This window comes from Canis lupus, chromosome 5, assembly GCF_048164855.1.
Source record: "Canis lupus baileyi chromosome 5, mCanLup2.hap1, whole genome shotgun sequence".
Classification (NCBI taxonomy): Eukaryota; Metazoa; Chordata; class Mammalia; order Carnivora; family Canidae; genus Canis; species Canis lupus.
Window position 1 is genome coordinate 75936986 of NC_132842.1, and position 21885 is coordinate 75958870.

The 21885-nt window shown below is 42.8% G+C and overlaps 2 protein-coding genes across 13 annotated transcripts in view; one reads left to right on the forward strand and one right to left on the reverse strand.

Annotated features, from left to right (window-relative positions):
• NIPAL3 (NIPA like domain containing 3) overlaps positions 1-2922 on the reverse strand; it is a 53702-nt gene extending 50780 nt beyond the window's left edge. For all 3 annotated transcript variants that reach the window (XM_072827793.1, XM_072827794.1, XM_072827795.1), the window contains exon 1: positions 2763-2922. The gene's annotated coding sequence lies outside the window, so the exon portion shown is untranslated. The remainder of the gene's footprint in view (positions 1-2762) is intronic.
• Positions 2923-3200: 278 nt separating this feature from the next.
• Positions 3201-21885, forward strand: part of STPG1 (sperm tail PG-rich repeat containing 1) — a 50967-nt gene continuing 32282 nt past the window's right edge. For 3 of the 10 annotated variants that reach the window (XM_072827796.1, XM_072827801.1, XM_072827800.1), the window contains exons 1-4: positions 4297-4361; positions 6713-6818; positions 8887-9027; positions 17291-17409. In XM_072827796.1, coding sequence (XP_072683897.1) covers positions 8955-9027; positions 17291-17409 — 192 coding nt within the window. In that variant the 5' untranslated portion in view covers positions 4297-4361; positions 6713-6818; positions 8887-8954. The other 7 variants (XM_072827799.1, XM_072827806.1, XM_072827798.1 and 4 more) reach the window with 7 other exon arrangements.

The following is a 21885-nucleotide window of genomic DNA, read 5'->3' on the forward strand; positions in this document are numbered from 1 at the left end:
ACCAGATCACATCAGCTCTGGGGGACTCAGGTACCTCATCTGTAAAGTGGGGGTATTAATGTGGCCTCAAGTAAAATGAGCAATGACAGTAATTTCCATTAGCTTTATTGGACTGGTATTTTCAGCACATGTCAAGCTTTTCTACTAAATAGAGAAGAAAGATGACATATATGCTCCCAGGGTTCTGAAAGGCATGGGTAAAACCCCTTACCACAGTGCTAAGGGTTTCTCTGAGGTCTTCCTGGGCAGGGGGGATCCATACAAATTTGGATTCTACTACAAAGTAGTAGAATTAATGAATTAATGAATTAATTAGTTTGTTTATTTATTTATTTTTCAATGTGGGGACTTAAACTCACAACCGTGAGACCAATACCTGAGCTGAGATCAAGAGCCAGATGCTTAACCGACTGAACCGCCCAGACACCCCTCTATGCTATTTTAATATAAAAATGTTTTAATTAGCTTTTGATTTGTCATATGCTACCTATTTTCCCTGGCCAAGTCATTTAACTTTGCAGGTAGTTTTCTCTGCTGTAAAATACAGATAATAGCGTTCCTACCCCTACAGAGTTGTTGTGAGAATTTGATGAAATAATGCGTGTAAAATGCATGCACAGTAAATGGTCAATGAATGGCAGCTATTATTAGTATTAATTTTATTTTTATCAGCTTAATTATTTAATTTGCCCACAAATATCTCTTTCATGCATTCATGCAACAAATATTTATGGAGGGCTATGTGCCAAATGGACACAGCCTCTGCTATGCCCCAAGTCTTCAGTAAGTTGGCTTTTGCTTGTCCTATAACTTCCAGTTCCTTCTGTTATCTAGCCCTACCCCCAGGAATGCTGGTTCCTGGTGTGAACAGCACAGTCATATATCAGTGTCCAATGTCTAGCAGACACTGGATGCAAGGCTTAGCACAGGGGCAGCCACAAAGACCATCTGGCTCACTTTGTCTCACTTTATTGAAGGGCCTCAAAATTAAATTATTGCTGCTGCCTCCAGATGAGGTGGTACATGCAGTACATATTCAATGTTAATTATACATATACCCATATACATATGGTGTGTGTATGTGTATATATATATATATATATATATATACACACAAGGTACACTCATCAGACAACTTTATAACTCACATCCCATAATCAGACCTCCCTCACTGTAAAGACCTATAAATATTTGGAATCTTGTGAAAAGCATAATTATTCTTCACTATGCTTTTATGTGTGGGTGAAAAGCATGACTGCGTTAAATTTATGTATTTTAGTGTTTTGGATATAGTAGCCTTAGAAAGGGAGAGTGGCCCAGAGAGGGACCTCTGTGAGACCCTTGGAAGCTTTCAACCTGGACTGGAGCAGAAGGGACACCGGAGCCTAAGCTGGGAAAGTATCTGCTGAATCCCCTGTTCAGTTGCAGCTTGCCAAGATCCGGCCCAGAGCTTGGCATGGTGACCTCCATACAATACCTACTGACTGGCTAAAGGCAGGCCTGTGGAGCACCTGGGGCAGCACGCAGGAAAGAATGGAATGGCTCACTCAGGCCTAATCGGCCACAACTCCAGAGATACAACAGCTGTAGCCAGCCCCGCCCACAGGATGTCAGAGAAAGCAAACAGGCCTCCGGGACATGCCAAGGGGGTGATAGAAACCCAGGCCTCCTAACCTTCTTTGGATCAGTTGCTTTATTCAGGTGGGTTTCTGTTTTTGCTTCTGTTGCTGTCATTTAATTCCCTTTTAAAAAGCAGCTTCCCTCTGTGCCTCAGGAATCCCCAGGCCTCCGAGGCATCACCAGCAAAGACAGGAGGCTGTCCCTCAGCTAGACAGGAGTTTGGATGAAAAGCTTTGGAGGAATTCTTTGCAACTTGTCCTCCCTCGTAAGGTGCACTTTCTTGCCTAGTGACTCTTTTTCCGCCTTCCAGGCACTTTTCTAGCGCTACCATATGCCCATGAGGCAAGCAGCCAACGCTGTGTTCCCAGCGACCCCTTAATTCTGAGGCCCTCACAGCCAGCACTGAGCACAGGGTCATTAACTCAAAAAAAGGAAAGATAATTCTAGGTGCTTGCTTCCATTCCATCCCCTGACCTTATCTCAATGAATTATTTCACCAACCCACAGAGCAGGTTGGACAGATGAAAGGACCTCAGCTCATGGCTGCTAGGAGCAGGGTTTGTATTAGAATTTGGCTCTATCTGGGAAAAAAAAAAAAAAAATCAGTAAAACACACACTTTCCCACCACCTGAAGATTCAGGTTCTGGCTGGTGGTGAGTGCCAGTTACTCCAAGCCCTTCCCCTTTCCTGGGCTTTGGCTCACTACAGGGTTACACTCTTCGGTGCCTTCCCATGGAGCTGGAAACCACAACTTCCAGCAGCCGGTGCAGATCCAGAGTGCCTCCCCGTATCCCACCTGCTAACTCCACCATCTGCTATTGCCAGGAAGCCAGAGCCGGCGCGTTAGAGGAATGATTTTGGCAAAGTTACTGCATCTCACTTCCTGATTTGCTAAAGCCTGCCATCATCCCCTACATTAGGGCCATCCCGCGGTCCCCCACCCCCTTTGCAAAAATGGGGGGAAAATACCACTCCGAGGCAGCGAGACCCAGGCCGGCAAGGCTGGTGACAGCAAGAAGGGAGGGTGTTTGTACCAGGGGGCGTTAGGGGAGTCCAAGTGCATTACCTTTCCTGAAAAAATGAGGGCTAATTTCAAGTGCCCCCCCCTCCCCGCCCCGTCTCAGGCTTAATCACTACTCACCGGGCGGCGTCTCCTCCAAGGCCCACCTATGACAGGTTTCTGAGAAAGGACTTGGACCCTCCGCGCAGCCCGGGGCGCAGCCTCCGTAATTCCTTCCCCGACTCCAGGGCGGCCTGGCTGCGGCAGTGTTTTGCTTTCAAAGGCCGCGCGTTGATTTGCCAGGCCGCCTGCCGCTCAGGGGGCTTCGCGCCGGCGAGTGGCTGCGAGGGCGCGGTGGGCGGGGCGGCCCCCGGCCATTGGCTGCGCCGCCAAGCTTGCTTGCAGCGTAGGGGGAGCGGCTCGGGGAGGCGGCGCCCCTCCGGAGCCCGGCGCTCACCTGGAGGGGGTCCCCGCTGGCGGCCGCGCCCGGGGCGTGGGAACCGACTCCCCTCGTCCCCTCCGCCTGTCCCGGCGACGGCTCGCCTCCGCTGCCCGGCAGGGGCGCAGCCCTACCTTCCGATTCTCGGGGCTCCCCCACCCCCAGGATTTGCTCCTGCTGTTCCTCCACCTGATACTCTCACCCCGCGTTCGAAGCCGTCGCGTCCCTCAAGACCCGGCTCCCCCCAGAGCCTTCTCGAGTATTCGGGCCCATATCCACATTACATCCCTTGCGGGGCCCTCCCCTAACACCTGTTGGCCGCGCTCGGTACCAGCCCTCCCAGCGCGTCGGCAGCTCCGCAAATGCCCGGGGTCCTCCAGGGAGCCTAGAGCACTTGATGGGTGCGCACCTGTACGCAGTAGGCAATAGGTGTAATCAACACGTGCGTGGGGCTTACACGCTTACACTTCTCCACTTACACGCATGTCTTTTCAGATCCTGAGACTTTGAGCCCATTCATGCCCATTTTACAGAAGAAATGGCATTTGGGCCGGCACCCCAAAGGAGGAGAAAGAGCCACTTTTGGTTCAGATCTGGAGGCACAGAGAGCTCAGAGGGAACACCTGAGAGCAGAACGAGGTTGGCATTAAGTAGGAACTGCCCAAAGGACAGCGTGGCTGGTGCAAGGTTTTTCTGGGGTGTGGGTGGTAGCAGCTGCCATCAGAGGACCCGACCAGAAACAGCTTAAGAAGACGTTTGGGTTTGTCCTAATTTAATGGGGGGGGGAGGGCATTGTGGGTTCTGAGCAGGAGAGTGACAAGATCCCTGTGACTGCTCTGAAGCCTGCAAAGAGGGGCTCAAGGAACACTGTATGTCTGTCCTTGTATCGTTGCCCCTATCAATCTTTTTTTCTTTTACTATTATACACAGGGCTTGGATGAAGGGTGGTTGTCTTCTTTTAACTAGGGTTTCCAGGTAGGCAAAATTCTAAGGCTCTTGGTCTATCGCAGGATATTTGAGGGGTTACTTAGATAAACCCTTATTAGGTTTCTGCCACTAATCCAGACATAGTTAACCAGAACCCTAAAATTCTGGCAGTTTCCCCGAGGGTTTTTTTTTCTTTTGAAACGCCTCTGATAATTGGCCAACAACTTTTCACGCTAAAGAAACACAGGAAACCATTGGCTGATGTGAGTACTCAGGAGGCGGTCTGCAGGAGGACTCTAGAATGTTAGGCCTGTGGTTGCCATAGTGACAGGGAGGCTGGGCAGGTCAGGTTCAGCCCAGGGGGACCAGACGAGGTAGGAGGCCGTTTCTGCTCTGGGATGGGTCGCGGGGGTCGCGGAGAGGGAGGAGAGGACCTGGAGCAGCTCTTGAGACACCCACTGAGCCCCCTGGCCTGGTGGATACGTGTGGAATTCCTCTGCCGAGGTAGTTGGTGCCCCAGTGCAGGAAGAAGCCACAGTATCTGAGGCCCTCCTCCCTGATGGTGTGCGCTCAAAGCCCCCACTTAAAGTGGTGATGATGATAATCACCGAGTGCCCTCCCCACCGAGCTCCTACCAGGGGCATGGGCTTCTGACTCCCCTGCCTCTGCGAGGGTACAAACGGTTGGGGGCTCCAGTGCCAGGCAGTGGGTGGACGAGAAAGAGCTGAGTTCTAATCCCAAATCCACTCCAGCTCCTTGGGGGTCCCTCACCAAAAGCTTCCCTGCTCTGGGCCTCAGTTTATCCATCTGTAAAATGAAAGGGTGAGATTGGAATTTAGTGGTCACTAGAAGGCTGCTAAAGCTCCTTCCAGTTCTTTGACATGCTTTCTCAGTTTCTCATGAAAAGTACAAAGTGGCTTATTTCCCTGAGTGTGCTTTGAAAAATGTAAAATACTTTCAAGATGCACCATAGTGTTATATATAACTGAATCAATAAAAATCTCATGTCCTCAAAACTACTCAAGCAAATACCCCAAAGTTCCACGTAAAATAACAGTATACATGATTTAGTATTATTGACATACACTTCCCATGAATATGTGTATAAATATATAAAATATGTGGTAATATTCTAACATAAATGAAGTTTTTTTAAACATGTAGTAGAGTGAAAACATACTTGTATTTATAGTCAGGTGAGTTAAATCCTTATAGACTGTAGCTCCTAAAGGAGAGAGTTGTATTGTGAACACATCTATATGCACTATGGCTAGAATATGTCTATCCCTCATATTCATTCATTCTACAAATACTATTGAACAACTTGAGCAACCAGTATGTGCCAGGAAACAGACTGGGAGTTCAGTGATGAACTTTCTGTTGGGGAAGACCATAAATCAAGAAACATATAAAATAGGATGTCGGTTAGTGAAAAGTTCATTGAGAAACATAAGGCAGGGTCAGGGGCCGAGAGAGAGAGGGTGGTGCTCCTTAAGAGAGAGTAGTTAAGGAAGACATTCCTAAGGCAGATTGAGGAGAGACCCAGATGAATTTGGTGACAAGGCCGGAAGATGATACCCAGCATAGGGAAGAGAAGAATCCACATGCTACAAGGAGTTATTGCAAAAGCTGGAAAGGTTCCGTGTCTTTAGGTGGTGGGACATGACAGCTGCCTTCAAATACTTGAAGAATAGTCATATAGAACAGTGGCTTCCAAATGTTTTGACTGTGACCCATGATAAGAAATGCATTTTATATTGTGATCCAGCACATACACATGACAAACAAAAACTTGACAAAAGACTGCAGGCTGTGACCCGAATTTTGAGCATCACCAATGTGGAAGAGGAGTGAGATTTACTCCAGGCTGATTCCGAGGGGTGGAATTAGGATGAATGAAGGGGGAAAAGAAATGAATCAACTTTGATACAGACAAGAACTTTCTAGTAATTGGGACTACCAGTGGACTGCCTCAGGAATTTTCATACTGAGTTCTGGGGAGCCCAGCACTCTGTGAAAGTTTGACAGCCTCAAATATTTGCTCTATATTTTGGAAACTATATGCGATATCCTAATTTTTAAAAATCAATCATATGCACTCAAGACCGCCAAATGTCAAATTTTAGCATGTTAACATTTAGTGTATGCTGCCTAGAAGTTATTATAGTGGTTAAGAATGAGCAAAAGTCAGACTTTCTGGGTTCAAAGCCTGATTCCACCTCTTACTTCTGGTGTGACCTTGAGCAAGTCATCTAACTCCTCCCTCTAAACTTAAGTTTCTTATCTGTAAAATGAGGATAATACCTGACTGGATTGTTGTAAGGACAGCATAAAGTGTTCTATACAAGGTATTTAAGACTGTAAGTGTTCAATAAATGATGGCTATTTTTAAGCCATTACTACATCATCCCTGTGCATGTGTTAACACCAAATATTAATGAAAGCCTACCATGGACCAGGCAGCAGCATCTACTTTATCATAGGGATCATTGTTTTGAATCCATAAGCACCTTGAAAAAAAGTACCGTTATCAGTTGATAGAGGGGGCAGTGGGCTCAAAAGATTAAGTGACTCATCTAGACTCAGAACTGGTAAAAGGCAGAGCATAACCTTGAATCCGAGGATACTCTTGATTACTGTACAGGCGCTCACCTGGGAGCTGCTTGGACATATGTCATTGATAAGGAAGATGGTATATCTTCATTACTCTTTTTTGAGATTCTAGGCCTATGACATCCTGTCATGAACACAAGGAACTGGAGCAGTAGGGTACATCTGGGCAGTGCTCTGTTCACACCTGGGCTGCAACCGCTCTCATCGTGGCCTCACAGGTATGCACTACCAAGGCTGGACAGCATTATTAATAGTGCGGTCTTTAGGTGGTAGGGTTATGGATTGTTTTAGAATGTCTTTTTAAGTTTCTTATATTTTTCAGAAATTTGATAAGGTGCCCATATTACCACTGTCACAGGAAACTTAAATGTGTTCTAATCACTTGTAGTTCTAACACATTCTTGCATTTTAATATTTTATTATTTATTTATTTATTTATTAATCTTTGTAAAAAAAAATCTTTGTATTTGAGTGTGGTTGATACACAGTGTCACATCAGTTTCAGGAGTCCAACACAGTGATTCAACAGGTTTGAACATCATGCTGTGCTCAGCCCATTAGTGCATTTTTAAAATAAGAGCTTTATTGTAGCGAGGAAATAGATGGCAGAAGAGGTTCTAAGTACTTAATAGAAGTACTAGGACAATGACACAGCACTGTAGGGTGGTAAGTGAATGATGGCTGCATTTATTTACTTATTTATTTATTTATTTATTTATTTTTAAAATTGTATTTATTTATTTGACAGAGAGAGAGTGAGCACACATACACAAGCAGGGGGAGTGGCAGGCAGAGGGAGAGGGAGGAGGAGGCTCCCCACTGAGCAGGAAGTCCAATGAGGGGCTCCATCCCAGGACACTGGGATCTTGACCTGAGCTGAAGGCAGATGCTTAACCAGCTGAGCCACCCAGGTACCCTGCTGGCCACCTTTATAGATCTTAAGAGAAAATAGAATCTTATAACACTTTTATACTAGAATAGTGGTGTTGCTGTGAACGTTATTGATTTCTGGTGCTTTGCATCTCTTAATTTCTTGGAGTGTGTTGCCAATATCTCTCGTAAATGTTAAAATTTCAGTGATAGATCGTCAAGCAGAGAAGATTGAGCATTGCCACTGTGGGAAAGTCAAGTGAGGAACAGATAGTGCAGGTGAAAAGGATTGGTTGGAGCGTGCCATCATTCATTCAGTCCTTCCTTTGTTAGTAAATGGCGGGAGTTCTTGAGGAAGGAAAGATGTGTGAAACAGAACTTGCCTGTCCACGAAAGGTTAACTGCTATGGACACTGAATCATGCTCCTCTTGTTAACCATTTAACCCCACACTCACATGGAGCAACTGGTTTTAGACACAAGGCAGCTCAGTTTGGCAGTTCCTGAGAGAAGGAAAACAAGGGAGAGCTCTGCAAGTGCTGGAACTTTAGTGCTGGGGGCAGTTTCCAGGCCAGGGTTCAGGGGGGAGTGGCAGCAAACAAAGCCCAGCTTTCTGGGTTGGGGAGATAGAAATCAGAGTTCAGGGAGCCCAGAGAGGTTGGAATTTATAGGATAGGATGCTGCAGAGGACGGACTTGCACAGATAAAGTTCAGAAATAGGAATAAGGTTCTCCTCAAGTGTTTGACTGATTGGCAATGAATGACCGTGACAGGGAGATGCTACTAGACAACCACTAGAATGCCTAAAATGAACAAGTGTTGGTCAGGATGTGTAGTAGTTGGAACAATGTACTGCTATAGGCAGCAACGTGGAAGATCTGCAAAGCTTTGTGCTCTGTGAGAAAAGACAGAGAAGGGTATATACTATATGATTGCATATACATATGTTCTGGAAAAGGCAACTGTGGTGACAGAAAACAAAGCAGTGATTGCTAGATGTCAGGGTTGGGAGGATATCGACGGGAGAGAAACACAGGAAACTCTTTGGGATGATGGATATATTTCTGTCTTAATTGAGATGGTATTTGACACAATTGTAAGCATCTGCCAAAAACGTGAAATTGTGTACTTAGGACTAACAAATTGCATTGTATGTCAATTATCTCGATAAGGATAAATTTATAAAATTCAGGTCTTCATCAGCTCTGTAAGCAGCATCAACAATGAATGAATACTAACCAGAATTCCTGTTCCAGGCAGTGCAATGTCCTTGGGAGCTGGGTCACAGATCTGGGTAAATCTCAGGTTCTACCCGCAAGATTGCTCAGCCTATATTCTGCAGATAGAACAGAACCCAATCAACATAGTAACAGGAATGTGAGATGATCCCTACAAATGCTGTATCTTGTTGTTTCAGGTGCTTAAAAGAACATGTAATAGAATTTTTCATCAAACAAATGGAACATACCGCAGAACTTTGCTAAGATGGACAATTCGACACATGAAGCCCAACACCGTGGCAAAAAAAAATCCAGCCATGCCAACAAATTACAGAGAGGTCTTGTGAATTTATTAACAGATATCTTTGAGGGGAGGAGAGAGCTCTTGACGTGTGTTCTTTTTGGCACATAAGAACACAGTTTAGAGGAATATAGCAAATCCCGGGTCATACCCACAAGGCCATCCTTAAGACATATCAGATAGATTGCTTTGGTGGCTCCTCACTGCTTCTAGAGTGATGACTGGGAAGAAACTATGAAAAGAAAGCACGAGGAGGGAAGGAGGAGGAAATCTGTTCATCACACTTGGTATTTCCATGTATCTGGTGAGAATCTCAGTCCTCACACTTAGATGTGTGAAGAGATCTTACTTTCTCTATTCCTAAAATTAATGCAAGCCAGCCCCCGACACATGCTCTGTTGGCAAGTTTAATTCTGGCCATTATGGGCACAAATCCTATGTCCTCCTTGTTTCAAGGTTTGGAACTTTTTCAGTAGAAAGAAGTGATGTGCTGGCTGGGGGGGGGCGGGGGGGGGGCTGGGGGGCGGAGCACTCATGAGATGAGAGCTCCATTGTCCCAGCCCACAGGCTCTCCTCAGTTGTGTGAGTATGCGCTAATTCTAGACCACATCTGGGGTTTAGGAATCATTGCTAGGGCTGGAAACCTCATTCCAAGATCCTTACTCCACTGCTTTTTCTTTCTTTTGGGGTATTTCTACCTCCCTGGTGTCACTTCTAGAGTCCCTGCTGATCTCCAACCTAGACCCAGAACTTTCTTCCTTCCTCCCATCCTTTGATTTTGTACTCTCACCTTTTCTTTAGTACTTTTTAAAATCGAAGCATAATACTTATTCAGAAAAAGTACACAAATCATAATTAGAAAGCTTTCTGAATATTCACAATGAAAATACAAGCTATAGAATCACTCTCTCAGTCTAAGAAAATAGAATCGCAGCAAGATCCCTAAAGCCCTGTCTTGTCACTTCCCTTCTCCGTGCAAGTAAACACGACAGCTATCCTGACTTCTAATATCATTAATTACTTTAGCCTGTTATTGAACTTAAAAAAAAAAAAAGATTTATTTATTTATTTATTTTAGCGAGACAGAGTGTGCACATCTGTGTGGTGGGAAGGGTGGGACAGAGGGAGCGAGAATCCCAAGCAGACTCCCCACTGAGCCCATGGGGGAGTGGAGGTGGGCTTTATTTCAGAACCCTAAGATCCTGATCTGAGCCTAAATCAAGAGTCAGATGCTAAATCCACTGAGCCACCCAGGCACCCCTTGTTTGTTTTTGAACTTCATATCGATCGGAATCATACAATATGAACTTTATTCTCTCAGCCTTTTCCACTCATGTTTGAGAGTTTTAACTCCAAGTTTCATGTATCAGTTAATGTTTCATTTTTGTCCCTACCAAGTTTTTCTTTGTCAGAATATACTGCCACTTATTTATCCATTCTCCTGTTGAAGGACTTTTGGGTCGTTTCTAGACTGCCGCTACTCTGAATAAAAAAGCTTTTCAAACTAGGCTCGAACAGTTTTGGGGACATATATGTATGTATGTCATCTCTACTTCAGAGAAGAATTTCTGGGTCCTAGGATGTGTTAATGATCAGCTTGGTTGATACTGCCATTTTTCCAAAGTGGTTTTTGCCAGTTTTACTTGGTTAAAAGCAGGATATGAGAATCCTACAACAATGTCTTTTGCACAAAAGAGTTTTAATTTGTATTACTCTTTGATCAATGAGATTGAGCAATTTTTCACATGTTGGTTGACCTTTAGAATATTCTCTTAGGAGGAGTGATTGTTCAAGTTTTTTGCCTGTTTTATTAAATTGGATTTTTCTTATTTTTAAGAGTTCTTTAAGCCATTCTAGAAATGAGTCAGTTTGTTGGCTACAGAGAGAGTGAATACCTTCTTTCAGTCTGTGACTTTTCTTTCTGCTCTTAATGATGTGCTAATCAACAGAAGGTCTTACTATAACCAATTTGTCAATCCTTTCTATTTTAGTTACTCTGTATGTCTGTCCTATTTGAGAAATATTTACCTAGCCCATTTAATTTCTTCTAGAAATTGCATTATTTTACCTTTTGTGTCTAGACCTATAATTCAGTTGAAATTGTTTCTGTGTATGGTATGAGGTAAATGCACAAGTTTGGTGTTTTCAGTATCTGTAACCAAGTGACCCAGTACCATTGATTGAAAGGCCATTCTTTTTCTACTACTCTGGTGTTCTGCCTTTGTCATAAATCAAGTGTCTGTGTATTTGCAGGGCTGCTTCTGGATTCTTTATTCAGCTCAAATACTATACTATACTATGCGATACTATACTATACTTTATTCAGTCTTTTCTTTTTTCTTAGAATCAACTTATTAATGTGCTAAAAATAAAAAAATCCTTGCTGTCATTTTGATTTAGATTGCATTGATTCCAGTAATCAATTTAAGGATAATTTACATCTCTATAATATTGAGTTCTCCCATGCATGTGCATCTCTTTTATTTAAATATTCTTAAATTTTTCTCAAGAATGTTTTACAGGTCTCTATGTAGAGCTCATGTGTATCTTCTTTATGTCTGTCTAGGTATTTGATTTTTATGCTGTTATAAGTGGTAATATTTTAATTTCCTTTTCTAATTGTATTCTGGTATAGAAATAAAATGAATTGACTTTTGTATATTGATCTTGATTCTAATGACCTTACTAAATTCAGCTAATCCCCCTCATAGGTCATCTATAGATTCTTAACTTTTTCAGTGTGTAATCTTATCATTTGAGATAATGACAGCTTTATTTCTTCCTTTCTGATCCATACATTTTCATTTATTTTTCTTGACTCTTGTATTGGTTAAAGTCCTTCAGGACAATTTAAAGAAAAGTGACAACAGTCTCCTGGTTTATCTCTCTTAGGAGAAAGCTTTTAATATTTCATTATCCAGTATCATGTTTGCTATGGACTTTTGTCATGGATAGCTTTTATCAGATTAAGGAAATTTGCTTCTATTCCTAATTGGCTAGGGTTGTTTTTTTTTTTTTTTTTTTTTTGTTTAATCCTAAAAGGACATTAGATTTTATGAAATACTTTTTCTATCTACTCAACAGATACTTCACCAAAAAAAAAAAAAAAAAGATATGCAGATGGGAAATAGCATATGAAGAGATGCTCAGCATCATTAGTCATTAGCAAAATGCAAATGAAAACCACAATGAAATACCACTACACAGCCCATGGGATGGCTGAAATGAAAAAGACTGCCCCCTATTGATGACGACATGCAGGACCAGGAACTCTCATAGTGAAGACAGAGGCACAACGACTTTGGGGAAGAATTTGGCAATTTCTCTCAAAGTTAGACATTTGATCCAGCCATTCCTCTCCTGACTATTTACCCAACAGAAATGAAAACATATGTCGACTCAGAAGACTTGTAGTGGAATGTAGATAACAGCTTTTATTTGCAATACCCCCAAACTGGAAACAACTCAAATTTCCATCAGCAATGTCACGTTTCTATATAATGGAAATAAAATATAGTGAAGCATTGACACTTCAACAACATGATGAATCTCAAAATAATTATGCTGAAAGAAGCCAGACAAAAATGAATACATACTACATGATTCTATTCTGCATCTACTGAGATGATCATATGGTTTTTTTGTTTTTTTTTTTTTTTTAGTTGGTCAATATAGTGAATGACATTGACTTTCAAACATTAATCTAGCTTTGCAATACTGAGATAAACTCCACTTGGTCATGATTTATTACCTTTATGTATTGTTGGATTTAATTTACTAAAATTTTTCTAAGAATTTCTGCATGTGCCTTTATGAGGGTTATTGATCTGCAGTGGTTCCTCCCACCCCCACCATGACTTTGATTTCAGTATCAGGGTGATGCTGGCCTTCTGGAATGGATTGGGTAATGTCTTATCCTCTTCAATCTTCTGGGATAGATGATAAAAAATTAATAGGTGGAGTGTTCTATAAATGTCAACTAGGTCAAGTTAGGTAATAGCATTGCTCAAGTCATGTATTTTTTTTTATTTTATTTTTAAGTAATCTCTACACCCAACTTGGGGCTTAAACTCACAGCCCCAAGATCAAGTGTTGCATGCTCTTACCCACTGACCTAGCCAGGTGCTCCCAAGTCTTATATATTTTTACTGATCTTCTATCTACTTATTTAAATTATTGAAGGAAGAACTTTTAAATCTGATTATAGTTGTGGAGTATTCTATTTCTTCTTGTAGTACTATCAGTTTTTACTTCATGTATCTTTAGTTCCTTGTTATTAGGTGTATAAGCATTTAGGCCTGGTATATTCTCTTGAGGAATTGACCCCTTTATGATTACAAAATGACTCTCTTTATTGCAGGTAATATTTCTTACTCTGAAATCTGCTTTGCCCGATATTAATATCTAGGTTTCTTCTGTGTAGTGTTAACATAGTATATCTTTTCCCATTCTTTTATTTTTAACCTATTTCTGGAGTTATATCTAAAGTGTATACATATATATTTTTAAGATTTTATTTATTTTAGAGAGAGAGAGAGAATGCGAATGGGGGGGAGGAACAGAGGGAGAGGGACAAGCAGAGGGAGAGGGACAAGCACACTGAGCACAAAGCCTGATGCAGGGCTCGATCCCAGGACCCTGATATCATGACCTGAGCCAAAATCAAGAGTTGGCTGCTTAACCAACTGAGCAACCCAGGCACTCCTAAAGTATATTTCTTGAGGCATATAATTAGGTCTTTTTCTCTTAACTATTTTGACCATCTCTGTCTTTTGATTGGGATGTTTATTGAACATTGAAATTTAATATGAATATTTGGTGCATAGGTTTAAGTTTACCATCTTGGGATTTACTTACTATTTGTCCTATCTGTTCCTTATTTACTTTTTCTGCCATATTTTGCATTGAGTATTTTTGTTTGTTTGTTTCTGTTTTATTCCGTTTGTTGACTTATTAGGAATAACTCTTGGGGGACCTGACTTGCTCAGTTGGTGGAGCATGCAACACTTGATCTCAGGGTAGTGTGTTCATATTGGGTATAGAGATTACTCTAAAATTTTTTGTGGGGGAGGTGGGTGGAGGGTGGGGGTGACTGGGGGATGGGCACTGAGGGGGGCACTTGATGGGATGAACACTGGGTGTTATTCTATATGTTGGCAAATTGAACACCAGTAAAAAATAAATTAAAAAAATAAAATAAATTTTTTGAAGGAAGGAGTAACTTTTTGCAGTGTTTTAGAATAACTTTTTTGTAGTGTTTTCTGAGTGGCTGCTTTGACCTTTGGCTGAATCAGACCTGCTGCCGGTTTTTACAAATTTAATTTTGGTTTTGATTGTTTGTCTTCTCTTTATGAATTGCATTTTTTCTTCTTCACATGCCTATTAATCCTTAATTGGATACCATATATTTTGCATTTTATTTGTTGGGTGCAGAGTCCTTTTGTAGTCCTGCAAAGTCCTGTGCTTTGTTCTGGGAGTTAAATTACTTGGAAATAGTTGGATTTTTTCAAGTCTTGCTGTTAAGTGTTGTTAGCTGGAAGCAGGGCAGCATTTAGCCTAGCATTTTGCTGTCTGTGAGGTGAAACTCTCTGCATACTCTATGTTCTAGGAATTATAAAGCTTTCTTGTCTGATGAGTGGCAATAGGAGTTATGCCTATACTGATATTCAGGTGTTTTTGTTCAACTTATTTCTTTCAGTTGATTTTTTTGCCCAGCCTTGGGTAGTTTTGTCACATGCATGTACTGATCAATACTCAGGAAACCAGTGCAGTTTCCAGAGCTCTTTCTCTGTGTAGCTCTCTTCTCTGGTTCTCTGCTTTGTGAACTTTAGAAACCTGGTTTTTCTGGGCTTCCAGATTCATTTCCTCAACTCAAGAAGACTGCCAGGCTCCCCCTGGTCTCCTCCTTCCTGTGCTGTGGCTTGGAAACTTCTCCAGGCAGCAAGCTGGGGGCAATCTTATTGCTGACCCATTTGCTTCCCATTTCTCAGGGATCCATCTTTTGTTGCTTGATGTCCAGTATCTGGAAAACCATTAGTTTCATATATTTTCATATATTTTGCCCCTGTCTAACTTCTGTTTCCACAGGTAGGAGGGCAAATCCAGTCCCACTTTGGTTGGAAATGGAAATTCAGTTATCCAGAGTGGTTGTTGTGTTGTGTTTTGTTTTGTTTTTAATCTTATTTTTCTGGTTGTCTTCCTCAAGAGGGTTGCTTTCATGCATATTGTTCTACCACAGCCAGAAGCCAAAGTATTTGATCTTCTTTTGAGTCAGGAAACTTTTCTCCTTCCCCAAGGAGATGCCTTTCCTTTTACCTTAAAAAACAAAACAAAACAAAACAAAAACAGAGGCCCCCTTTCTTTGCTGTTTTTTCTGCAATCTCTTCCAGTTTCTCCATGGATTTTTAGAAACAAAAGCCAAGAAGACTTGCATGTGATGCTTTCTGATTTGCTCTCTCTCATTCCCCTTAAAGAAAAAATACAGAGCCATCCACCTACTAAATGAGGGTGGGAAGAGAAGGGAGGAAAGGAGTGAATATACCATATGTTTATCTCTCATATGTTTTCTAGCCCAACATTTATTCTGCTTCTTTGACTTCATCTTCAATCTGAGCAAATTGGGCAAGATTGCCACCTCCCCATTATTTCATGCATTGGTCTGTGTTGGGGAGGTCCTACTCTGGGTCAGACTCAGGAAGAAGTAGCACAGCTTGGAGCTTAAGGGCTGGGGCTCATTAGACCAGCTGTGTTCAAACCCTGGCTGTTTCACTTCAGGGCTGTGTGGTTTAGATGAGTAACTAAGCCTCAGTTTCCTCGTCTGTAAAGCTGGTTCATAATAGCACCTCCTGAGGGGGTCCCTGTTGGCATAGGGTTTCCCTGTCTGAAAAGCAGTTTTGTGTTTCCAAAAATTCAGAGACTAAGAAATGGGCCTTAAAGATAGTTTCTATGCAATGTCACCCCCATATCCTGCCACCTTTCTTTCCCTTATCTCTCTTTTTTCAACTTTTGCACACATTTTCTCTTTGAGGGTTCCCACTTGGGTGTTGAGATGATATGGCTCCATGTTGTGCACATCCTGCAGAGGCAGGATGGACCCCTACCCAAAATTTGGCTTGAATGTCAAGACCAGTGATGCCACATACTCAACAAGAGGATATGAGAAGGTTTATTACTCACATAATAAGGCTTTCTGGGGGGAGCAGGGGAGGCTTCCTAATCTGGCCCCAGAATGGCTGGAGAGAGGGGAAGGGAGACACACTTGGGGTTTTATTGTGGTTAGGAGGTGGGGTTGGAGTGAGGAAAAAGGATTGTATGGTTTGATCTTCTGGTACCAAAGAGAAGAGCCTCCAGGGCTTCTCATCTGTTTACCCAATGTGGGGCAGGAGGGGAAGAGGAAAGACTAAGACTTTAGAGCTGTCAGCATCCAACATCAAGACATGGAGTCAGATTCTATTACACTCTCAGGTGGGAGTTTGTGATTCATCTGCTGTGCAGAGAGTTGCTACCTGTGGAGACTTAAGAATTATCCCAACATGTGAGGCCTTCTCTCAGATGCAGGGAGGGGGAGGAGGAAAGCAGGGAATTTATATATCATTGATACATCACAACCCAGACATCTACAATTTTAAGTTGATTTGCTACCTGATCCCCTTATGCTTTTTACCCCGGGTTTGCACAAAGCAAAAATGTAAATTTACACTCGTCTTGCACAGTGCCAGGACAGCAAGCCCGTTTGGGATTTCCCTAACCTCTTTGGATTTTATGGCGCTTTGCTGAGGTGTGAGTCTGGGCTGAGGATGAACACCCATCTCCTCTTCCTGGCTGCTCTAGAATGGTTTTGTGTCCCCTTTTGCATGGCAAGACTGTCTTCCCTGTCAGATCCCTCCTCTTCCCTGGGACAATATGCTTCAGTGATGTGACCAAGTTTCACTAGTTTAAGGGTTGAGGTGGGAGTGACGGGGGGCGGGGGGATACCCAATAAATTACCAAGAGGGAAAGAAAGTAAAGAGAATATTTTTTAAAAAGTAAGTTTCATGTTTATCTCCTGTCAAAAGACAACTTTCTCTTCTTTTCCATTTAAAATAAAACTTTAAGGGGCTCCTGGCTAGCTCAGTTGGTGGAGCTTGAGACTCTTGATCTCGCAGTTGTGAGTTCAAGCCCCGCGTTGGGTGTGGAGATTACCTAAAAATAAAATCTTGAAAAAAATAACAAAACAAAATAAAATAAAACTTTAAAATGCTCTTTGTTTTCTGGATTTGTCAATTCTCCATGCTAATTTTTATTTTGTTTCTATCGTTTAGGTTTTACTGCCGCATATCCAACACAATCCTCCATTCCTTTTAAAAGCCAGACTTCAACAATTCTAGAATCAGAAAAAAAGGGATTCAACAGTCAAGCCAAGAGATTTTATTATAAAAAGGTAATGACATCGAATAGAGACTCTTTTTTTTTAAATTTATTTTTTATTGGTGTTCAATTTACTAACATACAGAATAACCCCCAGTGCCCGTCACCCACTCACTCCCACCCCCCGCCCTTCTCCCCTTCCACCACCCCTAGTTCGTTTCCCAGAGTTAGCAGTCTTTACGTTCTGTCTCCCTTTCTGATATTTCCCACACATTTCTTCTCCCTTCCCTTATATTCCCTTTCACTATTATTTATATTCCCCAAATGAATGAGAACATATAATGTTTGTCCTTCTCCGACTGACTTACTTCACTCAGCATAATACCCTCCAGTTCCATCCACGTTGAAGCAAATGGTGGGTATTTGTCATTTCTAATAGCTGAATAATATTCCATTGTATACATAAACCACATCTTCTTTATCCATTCATCTTTCGTTGGACACCGAGGCTCCTTCCACAGTTTGGCTCTCGTGGCCATTGCTGCTATAAACATCGGGGTGCAGGTGTCCCGGCGTTTCATTGCATTTGTATCTTTGGGGTAAATCCCCAACAGTGCAATTGCTGGGTCGTAGGGCAGGTCTATTTTTAACTGTTTGAGGAACCTCCACACAGTTTTCCACAGTGGCTCTTTTAGTCTGGCTTTGAGCCCCGGGGAGACAGGCTCACAAGTCGGGCTGGTGCAGTTATCACTGGGACCAGTAGAGGACAGTGTCACCCAAGGAGCCACAGCCTCTTCCCCACTTGGGTGCTCTGAATCCTGAGAGTGAGTTGGGGAGGGTATTAGATCCAGGGAGAACAGCGTCTGGACTTAGGGTGCCACTTTGAATGCAAAAAAACTATTTTTAAGAAGAAATGTATTTTAAAATTTATTATAAAAATATAAAATTCAAAAATTGCTGGTATATGAAGTAAAAAGTAAAAATCCTTTTCAACCCCCCCCCCCCACCACCACCACCAGTTTCACTTCTCTTGACAGGAGAAGAGATATAAGGTTTTCTTCAAATAACACACTAGGAAAAAACAAAAAGAGTCAAATAAATTCTAAATGACCTATGTGATGAAGGCCCCCCTCCTCTTTTTAAAAAAGTTCCTTTAACTTCCTTTCTTATTACTGATCTTGTTTTTCCTCCGCCCTTACCCTCTTCCCCACATATTTCTGCGTCCCTTTTCCTCTTTGATCTGGAAAATTCTGCTTGGCTCCTGATCCTCAAGCAGCTTGGCCTTTTACTGGCTGAAGGCCCAAGGATCTGACCTCCTCTCTTTCACCAGCAGGGGGCTGAAGCACCTCACAGTCATCCTTAGAGTCTTTTAACATCTTCCTTCCTTTATTCATTTAACCAAGATCTTTAGAATAACATCCTTTTGAAGGAGTCATCATCTCGGCTATCTTTGTCTGTATTCTGAAAGTGGTTTTGATCCCATAACCTACCAAGATGGTGGAGAGGGAAGGAGGAGATGTAGGTGCTGAAGGCAAGTGAGTCAGACAGGACTTGGGGGGGAGGGCTGTTGCTCAGCAAGCCCCTTTGCCCCTCGGCCTGTTCCTGCTTTGTAAACAAGAGTGCTGAATGAGAGAATGTTTAAGTTCCTTTCACTTCTGACATTTTAGGATTCTGAGAAAGCAAATAATAAAGAATATAGTGTGTGTGTAGATGCATGCATGCACACACACACATTTTTAATTACTTGAAGGTTTTCCCCAAAGATGATAAATAAGATATTTGCTCAGGAGCTTTCTCTCTTCTTCCTCTAGTTTCTGGGTCTGTTTTAACTGTCCCTCTGTCTCTTGGGTTTGGTGTCACGTTTGTCAAGCCAGTGTCCATCTCTAGAACACTTGCAGTCCAACCTCCAATAAAAGTAATAGCAGCCACAATTTACTGATGCCTTCTCTGTGTGCAGTCACTTTTAGACCACATCTCTAATCCTCAGAACAATGCTAAAAAGGAAGGGTTTATTATCTTAATTTAACAGGAGAGGAAATTGAGGCTTAGGAAAGTTAAATGACCCACCCAAGGTCATATAGCACAGGGCTTGGCGCATAAGAGGCCCGACATAAATATTTGCTGAATCAACGTGGAAAGAATTAGACCTCAAACCCAAGTCTAGCTCACTCCAAAGCTTCATGTTCTTTCCACACACAACCACACCCCCTTTTGTGGCCTGCGAAGCCCTACATTTGATTTCTGAAAGTCAGCAGGTACGTTTCTGAATAGGCCTTAGCAAAACAGCCCAAGCTCAAGAGAGGGAAAGATGTCAAGCAATGTGCGTAGGCGCCATTCTACGTGATCTAATTCTGAAGACTGAAATCCTGAAACCGAAGAGGACATCATTTCGAGTTAGTGTTCTAGCTATTATTGCTCTTCAGAAAAGTTTCTGCTGAAGGAACCAAGACAGCCAAAGCTACAGGCAGCATCAAATACAGAAAAGAAATCATTCAGAAGTTCGATTCGCACTTTCCACATGTAGTCAGCGTTGGTTTAACAACGTGGAAACTTTCAACTAAGCATTTGAAAGTCTTCTGTAAAGAAGGATGGAATTTTGTGGCAAGAGCATGGGATCCGTAAATCAGGTCCCTGTACTCTGCCCCGTTGAAGAGCTGTGCATCCTTAGACTAGTCCCTTGGCTTTTTTTTTTTTTTTTTTAAGATTTTATTTATTTATTCATGAGAGACACAGAGAGAGGCAGAGACACAGGCAGAGGGAGAAGCAGGCTCCATGCAGGGAGCCCGATGTGGGACTCGATCCCAGGACTCCAGGATCAGGCCCTGGGCTGAAGGCAGCACTAAACCGCTGAGCCACTCAGGGATCCCTTGTCTCTTGGCTTTTCAGAACTTCAGCTTCCTCATCTGAAACATCAGAAAAATTTGGGCTGTATCATTTTTTAGGTTCGTCAAGCTATGAAAAGAGAGAGAGAGAGGGAAAACTTTCTTGTCCCGTGCTCATTATTCTCATTTTTCTTGAAGGAAACGGACACGGAGAAGTTAAAGATCTTGTTTAACATCACCCAATAATTTAGTGAGGCAATGCAAATTAAAAACAGATTTTAAAACTCTGGTGTTTCACCACCCTTCTTAGAACATTAATCATCCACACCCTGAGCCTGATCTCATAACTTGGTTGTATCCGCACAATAGTTCTGTGACCCATTTAGCACATCTTTAACACAGAGCATCGGCGTCTTGTGCAATGTGCGCTTACCTTATCAGTCCAACCTTGTGGGGAAACACTGCCCAGCTCGCATGCCCTGTATGGATCTGAGTCCTGGGTACAGGGAATCCTTCGTAGAACTTGGTGTCAGGACTGGCAGTTGGTGCTGCTAGAAACGAAGTCTGCTTCCCTGCACATTTTATGATTATTTCCAGATGTGTGGGTGACTCTGTGTGCATGAGGAGACATGCCTAATCCGGGACAGAATGTAGCCCAGGAGCCCGATGGACATTTTCTTCCTCCCCCTCCCTCTTTCCCATCTCCCCTGGATGGTGGCCACTGCTTTCCAAGCTGTGTAATGCTAACAATATCTTCACATCATTTTAAGAGCAAGGATGTTATAACAGGTAGGCCCTTGCCGGGGATGACTGTTCCGTGATTCTAAACCTGACTTATCCCTTCCAGACTTATATGAATGAATGCTGGTAGCGTGTGGGCACTGTATCTTCTAGATGGGTGCAATTTAAAAACACATGTGACATTTATATGTCGGGCCCAACAGTAAGTCCACCCTCCCACATGGTATATAGGCCTGTGTTTAATTTGTGGTGAACTTGTATAAAGTTAATAATATTTCACTTATTAACTTGGCAAGGCACTGGACCAGGGATATTTTACATGTCCAGGATATTTAAGTGAAAGGAAGTTCAGTCTGCAGGGACTGCCATGTTCAAGGGGATAATTACCCCAAGTGTACACTCAGCTGCGTGTTTGAACCATAGTAGGGCCCTGCCTGACCTTTCTGCCCTGGAAGCCTGATTTCTCCATATCATCACTGGCACACCTCCCTAAGGAGACTGTAGTATATGTTCCTAGAAATAACAAACTCTTGGCTGGCACTGACCACATGCCAGGCACCCCTCGAAGACTTTTGCATTTATTAACTCATTTAATCCCCATAATAACCCTGTGAAGTGAGTCTTATCATTATCCCTGATTTCTACATAATGACCCTGAGAAACAAAGAGGATTGAGTAACTTGCACAGCCAGGGTCAGGCAAGAGCAAGGATGGGCTCCTGGTTCCCAGACACTGTTCCCTGTGTCTCCTAGGGACGGAAGCAATGACACCTCCTCTGTGCTCTGACAGCTGCTCCTGTGCCCCTGGCCACCTTCTGCTTGGCCTGATGGTAGTAGGTGTGTACGTTGGGAAGTCCTGGGGTCATTGGTGTGCTTTCCTCACCCTAGCACCCCTCAAAAGTGCACAGAGCAAATGAGCCCCACTCCAGTCTGAACATTCATTGAGTCACGTAACACACCCCATCCGTCGTGCACGTCCATCCCACT